The sequence below is a fragment of the Harpegnathos saltator genome, unplaced genomic scaffold (genome assembly GCF_003227715.2).
Source record: "Harpegnathos saltator strain DR-91 unplaced genomic scaffold, Hsal_v8.6 scaffold706, whole genome shotgun sequence".
Lineage (NCBI taxonomy): Eukaryota > Metazoa > Arthropoda > Insecta > Hymenoptera > Formicidae > Harpegnathos > Harpegnathos saltator.
The window spans coordinates 43,128-51,994 of record NW_020230545.1 but is presented as its reverse complement, the minus strand read 5'-3'; the positions used below and the strand labels follow the sequence as shown (position 1 = coordinate 51,994).

At 38.3% G+C, this 8,867-nt stretch overlaps 1 protein-coding gene and 1 long non-coding RNA gene across 2 annotated transcripts; one reads left to right on the top strand and one right to left on the bottom strand.

The window, feature by feature from the left end:
* Positions 1-892: 892 nt before the first annotated feature.
* On the bottom strand, positions 893-5,555 carry LOC112590078 (uncharacterized). The gene is made up of 4 exons (XR_003113976.1): positions 5,482-5,555; positions 2,074-2,275; positions 1,062-1,957; positions 893-918 (listed from the first exon to the last, which is right to left on the bottom strand). It is a non-coding gene; the product is annotated as an uncharacterized LOC112590078 (long non-coding RNA).
* Positions 5,556-5,685: 130 nt separating this feature from the next.
* Positions 5,686-8,555, top strand: LOC112590074 (trihelix transcription factor GTL2-like). The gene is made up of 5 exons (XM_025305626.1): positions 5,686-6,004; positions 6,200-6,263; positions 6,357-6,470; positions 6,719-7,251; positions 8,502-8,555. Exons 1-5 carry the CDS (start codon positions 5,864-5,866, stop codon positions 8,553-8,555), a joined length of 906 nt encoding a protein of 301 aa, XP_025161411.1. The 5' UTR covers positions 5,686-5,863.
* The last annotated feature ends 312 nt before the right edge of the window (positions 8,556-8,867 follow it).

Genomic DNA, 8,867 nt, shown 5'->3' with positions numbered 1-8,867 from the left:
CAGTCCGATCCGTACCGCCGTTCTAGCTAGACGCTCTATGCCGATAGCTAGAAGATCCGGACCGTTTCGCTCTGCCTTCCGCTTTCCGACTACCCGACCGGCGACTAAGAACACGGGATTGTGCGTCCGCAGTCTCGATCGAGCGTTCTCGATACTTGGCCGTCTCCCGTCTTCCTGGGCTCGTGTGTACGCGTGCTCAGTCGAGCGTACTCGACAGTCTCTCGCCTTTACCCGCCGCCTCGAGTCAGGGGTTCGTCCGTCGGCGAACTCCGCTGAGCGTACTCAGCCTTTAGGCGATCCGTCTAGCGACCAGGAACCCGGGACGGTGTGTTCGCCGTCTCCGCTGAGTGTCCGCAGCACTTGGTCGCTTTCCTCCACGAACGTAGGGAAAAGGGAAGGTGCGTACGCCTTCTCTGTCGAGAGTCCTCGGCCCCGACGGACGAAATCATCTCGCGTCTCCCGCGACTCGCGTGCGTGCGTTCGACCGAGAATCGAAATCTCCGGTCCGGCGACCATTTTTACGCAAGCAATTCCGAAGCGAGTATTGGGCGGTAATTGTCCGAGACGCCCAGCGTCGCGAAGCGAGACCGATCACCGCGCCGTTACCGTCGTTACGATCTACACGCGTCGCGTAATAGGCCCCGCCTTCCGCACGGCCTATCCGTCTGTACGAGCGCTTGCACCGCTCACCGCACCGCACCGTACCGTACCGACGCGCCTTACAAACGCAACCCGCGACATCGCCTTCGGGGCCGAACTCTTGTATCAAATTGAGTATAGAATAAAGCTAACGTACTTATATTACTCTCGAACGTCTCGCTGCTTTCCTCCTCACCGAACCCGGACTCCGACGAGCCTTATCCGCGCGAAACGCGTAGCAGCGACCGAACCGCGGAGTTCGGCCGTTACAAATTCTTCCTTAAAAAGAAAAGAAATAATATTAAAAGACATTTGGGCCAAAATTGATAAAAGCAAAGATGTAGATTTACTATTAATTTTGTACGAATTATCAAAATTAATAGGAAAAGACGAAATAAACGCATAATATAACATGGTCTTACTTTCTACTTTCTTTGTGATCCTTGATTTCTCGTGACTCTTGCATCTTCCATTTATATGATTTTTATTTTTCATTTTACTGTAGTTGTCTTCTTTAAGGACCAATCCTCAATTTTTGGGGAAAAGTTCATCATTCTTGACCGTTGTTCAAGAGCTCGATGTCCGCCAGACGTTCAGTCTGAAAATTTCGACCGAAGACTTGCTCCTTGGCCAGGTATTCTCGGATGTCGGTTACTGTGGCCGTTTATTGAAATCGTGTCACAGCAATCAATTCCAACCAAATATAAACAGACGAACAATAGCTGTCGATCCAGCTCGGTGTATCTGTATACTTTGAGTTATGTTTATCTAGGTCTCGTTACGACATATTTGCCTGTTTCTCGAAGGTTCGACAGCTGAGATCACGCCGTGAATATAATGACTCATCGCGCGAGGATTCGGTGTGTGTGCTGCTAACCGGCAATCGAGCCTATCTTGTGCGTTTATCTCGACGCCTGACTCTGCTGGTCAGGTTTTCGTGCGCCGATCGCAACATAGCGAAGTTGTCGCGCCGGTCTTGAATTCCGTGCCGGAATTCATCCGTTTATTGTCATCGTTTTTTTTTGTTTTTGTTGTAATATCCGCGGTCACCCGGTTCGAACGGGCTTAAAGTTTTGTTGAGAATTAAACCGTTGAAACGGATTTTGACCAACACCGTCTTTTTTGGTGGATCTCGGGACCGTCTCCCTGCCTTGGTGTCCTATCCCCATCGGTCCATCGACCTCGTTGCTCAGCGCTGAGCAATACCGGAATCTCTGCATAGCGGTCAACTTCTGAGCGGAGAACGCGACCGCGTGAACAACCGTAAATCACAATAACCTTACTTGCAGAGGCAAACATAGGCAAAACATCCTGTTTCCTAAAAGATAAGAAAAGTATATCAGCCAGTATGCTACATGATAAAGTGATAAAAATATTTCAAGTACAGCTGTCAAAAGCATTGACAATATGACAGTAAACATCAATGTTACGAACCTATTATTAGTTTGATGCATTAATCTGTCATCACACTGCTAGTAACACATCTTACTCTGATATTTGATATTAGGATGTGATTCAACTTTTGCTTTCTGGGACGCATTCAAGGACACAGTAACCTCAGACTTTGGTAATCTTACTTCACAGGAAAGTGGCCTCCAACTAATAATATTCTGCAAGAACTTGGATAGCAGGGAAGCTGAAACAAAAAATTAATCGAAAGAAAGAATCGGTTCAACATCTATCATTACTGACTATACATAGATACTTAATCTTTTATTTTATGTGAATATTAATTACTTATTTGATATGTATTTCTTTATTGCAATAGTGGAAAATTTATGCCAATGCGAAGAACTAAGTCACAACCATGACCGATAATTTACTGAAGCATGCCAAAACACTGAAAAACTTAAATTATTTATTTACATTTAATAATTACTTATCTAGTTACACACATACATATATATGCCTCTACACACACATATATATATAATATATATATTAGGTGCGCAACTAAGTTCCCGCTGTTTTTCAAGAGATGGCTCCAGTAGTAAGTGCTGGTCGATTGTGACATAACCAAAACGTCATGAACCAAGCTTAGACATATGGTAAACAAACCGCTTTGACACATTAGTGATTTTGTTTTTGCGTCATATGCTTTTGGTTGTGTGAAAATGTCTTGTGAAAATGTTTTGTGCCAAATAATCGTCATTTGCGGGAAGTGTTGCTTTTCTTCTTTCATTCGAAGAAAACGGCGGCTGAAGCGCATCGAGAACTCCAAAAAGTTTACGGAGATGCTGCTCTAAGTGAAACAACGTGCCGTGATTGGTTCCGTCGCTTCAAAGACGGTGATTTCGTTGTTGACGATCGTTCGCGTGAAGGAAGGCCAAAAACCTTCGAAGACGCTGAATTGGAGACATTGCTCGATGAGGATCCGTGCCAAACGCAAAAAGAGCTTGCTTCAGCATTAGGAGTTACCCGCCAAGCCATTTCCAAGCGATTGCATGCGTTGGGAATGATTCAAAAACAAGGAACTTGGGTTCCTTATGATTTGAAGCCAAGAGATGTTGAGCGTCGTTTCTTCGCCTGTGAACAACTGCTCCAGCGGCAAAAAAGGAAGGGTTTTCTTCATCGCATCGTTACGGGTGATGAAAAATGGATTCATTACAGCAACCCAAAGAGAACAAAATCATGGGGACTGCCCGGTCATGTTTCTATATCGTCGGCTCGGCCGAATATTCACGCTGCGAATGTTTTGCTGTGTATTTGGTGGGACCAGGGCGGTGTTATTTATTATGAGCTGTTGAATCCGAACGAAATCATCACTGGGGAACGGTATCGAACTCAATTGATGCGATTGAGCCGAGCACTGCGCGAAAAGCGGCCACAATACGAGCAGAGGCACGAAAAAGTGATTCTACAGCATGACAACGCTTGGCCTCATGTTGCCAAACCCGTTAAAATCTACTTAGAAACGCTCAAATGGGAAGTCTTATCCCTCCCGCCATATTCCTCAGATATTGCGCCGTCCGATTATTATTTGTTCCGTTCGATGGCACATGGTCTGGCTAATCAGCAGTTCCGCTCATATGAAGACATCTCAAAATGGCTTGATTCGTGGATAGCCTCAAAAGACGAATACTTCTACCGTGACGGTATTCGAGCTCTGCCAGAAAGATGGGAAAAAGTTGTCGCTAGCGATGGGCAATATTTTGAATGATTCATTTGTAACCATTTTTTCACAATAAAGTTGCATTTTCATCAAAAAAACAGCGAGAACTTAGTTGCGCACCTAATATTATATATATATATATATATATTGGGTGAGTGCAAAAGTTCGTGCGGAGTTTGTGAGTAAAAGTCACACAGTGATTAGGCAAACAAAAATCTTTATTCAATCAATGATATATTCTCCATCGTTTTCTATAATCTTTTCCCAACGTTCTGGCAGCATACGGATGCCTCGATCATAAAAACTGCGCGGTTTAGATTCGAAGAACGAAGAGACGCCGTTTTTTAAGGCCTCCAAAGAGTCAAAGTTTTTTCCATTTAAATAATTTTGCAATGACCGGAACAAGTGATAGTCAGATGGTGCGATATCAGGAGAATACGGTGGATGCGTTAAGACATCCCATTTCAGGCTCTTCAGTTTGCGCAGCGTCTTTTTCGAAACGTGTGGTCTGGCGTTGTCGTCTGGCGATGAAAGACGACTCCCTTGCGATTTGACAAAATCGGACGTTTCTCTTTTATTTCTCGATTCAGATTGGTTAATTGGCGACAGTACTTGTCCGAATCAATCGTTTCGCCAGCGGGGAGAAGCTCGAAATAGATTATGCCCTTGCAATCCCACCAAACAGAGAGCATCACCTTCATCGGGTGCAAACTGGCCTTTGGCATTGCGTCACCATGCTCACCATGCCTGATTGTTTCCATGTCCGTTTGCGCTGAACATCGTTGTAGAGGACCCATTTCTCATCGCCCGTCACTAGTCGATCCAAAAACGACTCGTTATTGAGCCGCCTGAGTATAGAAACGGCTGCAGAAATTCGCTTGATTTTGTTCTTCTCGGTCAGCAAATGGGGCACCCATATATCGAGCTTCAAATCGAATCCCATCTTTTTCAAACGCCGAAAAGCGGTTGATCGGTCAACGTTTAGTGCTGTAGCAACTTCTTCTGTTGAAATTCGCGGATTATTGAGCACTAAAGTACGCAAAACATCGTCATCAATGTCAGAAGGTCGACCAGAGCGTGGCTCGTCTTCAAGGTTAAATTCTCCGCGCCGAAATTTAGCAAACCATTTTTCCACAGTTCGTTTAGCTGGTGCTTCATCCTGATAAACATCCTGAATGTTTTTTACGGCTGCGGCAACGTTTATTCCCTTCCGAAACTCGTAAAGCATAACATGCCATAAATGCACCTTATCGATACTCATTTTTAAAGTGATATTTCTCGAAGCAGTTTGTATGAAAACTAATGATTTTTCTTTTAATAACAGCTGAAGACGTCACCTTTCCAACGTTATATAATATATAGATGGAAGTATTAATGACAACACTTTACGACGCTTATAACTCCATCTATTGAAACTCCGCACGAACTTTTGCACTCACCCAATATAATATATATATATTTATTTATTTATTATGTTTTTTACCTTATTAACTTTATGTTCTCACTCGTCTCATTTATTTTGTTATATGCACTTTATGTTTTCACTTATGTCATTTTTATTTAATATTATAAAGTATTTTACACTTATAATTTGACGATACATGATATTTGTGACAACGTGTGTACATCTGTCAAAAAGTTTGCGCAAACTAACAGCTTACCACTTAAATAATATTACTAACCTTTACAAATTAAAATTATGTCGTCTAGAAGTTTTCGTTGATACCAACCTTTTCTCTGCCATTTTTCGGGAAACTGTCGGGTTACCCAACAGTACCGCGATTCTGTAACTCGTTATTGGAGTTAACGATACTTTCGTTATCGTTGCGCAACTTTTGTATACCGTAGAAAAGCTGCGCAACAATAACGAAACTGTCGTTAACTCCAATAACGAGTTACAGAATCGCGGTACTGCGCACATGAACTAACGACGCCAGTGTCCACGGTTCTTTACTGATTTCCTCTATCATGCATGCACATAGCCGGCTCGGTCTATCCGTGTGACACGGATGCATGCATATAGAGGAAATCAGTAAAGAACAGTGGACACTGGCGTCGTTAGTTCTTGTGCACGGTTGTACAGAGATCGCTTGGCTCGGCTAAAAGCGGCCCATGACACACCTCTCCTTCTCCTCTCTGGGGTACGTTCCAAAATCCAACCTTGGTTACCATAATTCGTTCCGAAAGTATCTATGCACTGAATGGTTATCCAATGATAGCCGTTCCAAAAGTCGCAGTTGGTCGACCACGAAGGTAACTTTCTTACCTCATAAAATGTAGAGGTTGTTTGGGTTACCACTGCTAAAGCGCGGGAAAATACAAAATGAAAGTATTCAACCGTTTATTCTTGATTGTACATTAGCTTCCCTTGATTAAAATAAAATTTTAAACAGTGAAGCATCATGGCTAACAATGATGTTATACTTGTAAAAGGACGACATTTTTTAGTGTTCGATTCTGAGCAAGAAATTGAAAGAGGAGAGTGGTAGAATCTTAGTTACAGATAAAATTAGTAAGTATTTCAGTGATATAGGTTAGAACTGAGATAAATTAAATCACTTCTAAGTTTTATATCTTATTTTATTTATATTTATATATTTGTAAGGTAGATTACTGTTTGAACTGCCGCTTTCGCCGAAGGTTATGGAATATTTTGATATTTGTGTAACAGATAAAAATGAAACATTACCAGAGAAAGCAACTGAAGTTAATGCCTCATGTAATATTATTTTATTTACTTTATAATATATTTGTTTACATGAAATACGAATATATATATATATTACTCTTGCAATCATTATTTCAATTGTAGATTCGAATTTAAATAATAATAATAACTCTGTTAATCATAATAATATAGATGAATCATCGAATATAAGTGCAGGTATATATTAACGAAAAAATTAACATTATGTTGTAACGCAAGTCAATTTTTTCACTTATTTATATATTTATTTTACTTTTCAGCTGTTTGGAACGATAAAAGCGTGAAACTGTTATTTAGTTTGTATGAAGATTATCAAGATGAGTTTAAAAGCACTGTAATAAAAAATGATACAGTGTGGGACAAAATTAAAGTACAAATGAATATTAGTGGAAATTATAATGTTACCAGAACACAAATTAAAGATAAGTGGACAAATATGAGGAAAGTCTACATGAGAATAAAAGATCATAATAAAAAGACAGGAGTTACACTTAAAACATGCCGATATTACAATGAAATGGATTGCTTATATGGAGGCAAACCAAATGTGAATCCGGTTAAAGTTGTGTCAAATATGAGACTTGAGGCTGAAGATGAAAATACATCATCTGCAGAAAACAGTGCAGCAGATAATAATGAATCAAAGAAACAAAAGAAGATTAAGATTGAACGACATTTATCTTCCTGGACAGAAAACTTTATCGAGTATAGGAAAGAACGAGACAACTGTCAGGAACAGCGTAATGCAGAAAAAATAATTGCAATAGAAAACGCAACAAAAACTTTTCGCGAGGTGATAGAAAAATTAATAAAAAACTATAATTTGCTAAAAATATTTTTCTAAGAGACTGTTTTCAATATTTCATTTTATTGCATATGTTAAAAATATTAAGAATTGTTTACGTATTATTATCAGTATTATTAGTTATATACCATTACTATTATTGGGAATTTTGTGATAAAAATAATTCTTAGTATATGCCAAAGAATTGTTTTTAGGAAGATAATTAACGTTCAGTTTACAAAAGTTTGGTTAATGTTATTTTGGTGTTCATATTAAGGCTTCCGTTTTCTCACATCATTTTTCCTTTTAATGATATCAAAAGCAAGAAAATGATGCTAAAAATTCTTGCAAAATATATTGAAATAAAAAAATATATCCATGAAATAACATAATTGATCGAGCAATTTTATAAAATAGTCCAAACACTTCCCTTTTACTCTAACAATGAATAATTGATTGCAAATTAACATGACATATAATTAATCTTTTTAATCTATTTCTTCGCATAATAGTGTTACATTAATGTACAGTAAATTATTTATTATTAGAAAAAAAGAAATGTTCAGAATATATTACAAATTTGTTCCATGGATTGTAAGTGTCACCTTATACATATATTTTTTTATTTCTACATGTTTTGCAAAAATTTTTAACATACGTTTTCTCACTTCTGACATAATTAAAAAGAGATAAATGATGCGAGGAATCAATCCTTAATGTAAGAAGAATTTATTCTTCACGTTGATATTTGGCTTTTGCTCAAGTCTGCCTTACATTTCTGGACTGATATACATAATAGAAGCATAATATTTATGGAATACTTTTTGTTTTGAGTTGTTCGAATTTTATTTCGAGTTTAAACTTTAACATGACATATTTTAGTTATATAATGATATATATTTCAACAAACTAAAGTTTAATTTAAGTTTATTTTGGTTGTCTTTAACTCATATTCTTATTCTCAAGTATTGTTCGAAAATGTTTATTTATTTCGTTCATAAATATTTAAATACATACATATATATAAGTATTGTTACAGTTGTAATAAACACAGTTTATACAGTTAATTAACATAATTTTTTAATCTACTAAATGTAAACTAAATGTAACATTTGAGCTATATAATTCCTTTTATTAATACCTTCTGCGTCTCCTGCATGTTCTTCATTATTATCATCCACTTCATTATGTATTGGTTCACCATCTAAGATATACTCAATTATATCTTTATCTAAATCATTAATATATAAGTTGTGCAGAACACAACACGCCAAAATAGTTTCGGGAATCAAATCTACTCGATTCATATGTAAGTATTTCAGACGTCGGAATCTCCCCTTTAATAGTGAAAAAGCTCGTTCGATAATCTGTCTACCTTTTATAAGACACTGGTTGAATCTTTGTTGTGCCTAAAAACGAAAGAAAAGTATGGTTAATAAAGTGACGAATTTAAGATTTTTGATATTATTTTTATCTCTTTACCCTTGTAAGATGACCATTATCTTTATATGGAGGCAAACACCATCCTAAAATAGAGTAAGTTTTGTCGCCAATGATATATTCATGTGGAAAGAAATTGTTCCTGTTCCTATTGATAGCGTGCCACAAGTCGCTATTCTTAAATA

Bases quoted from the DNA above. Each gene is read 5' to 3' on its own strand.
- LOC112590074 (XM_025305626.1), top strand. From the start codon at position 5,864: ATGACACACCTCTCCTTCTCCTCTCTGGGGTACGTTCCAAAATCCAAC. The intron at 6,471-6,718 runs GTAATATTATTT...TTTACTTTTCAG, and splicing joins AACTGAAGTTAATGCCTCAT to CTGTTTGGAACGATAAAAGC. The intron at 7,252-8,501 runs GTGATAGAAAAA...TAAGTTGTGCAG, and splicing joins CAACAAAAACTTTTCGCGAG to AACACAACACGCCAAAATAG.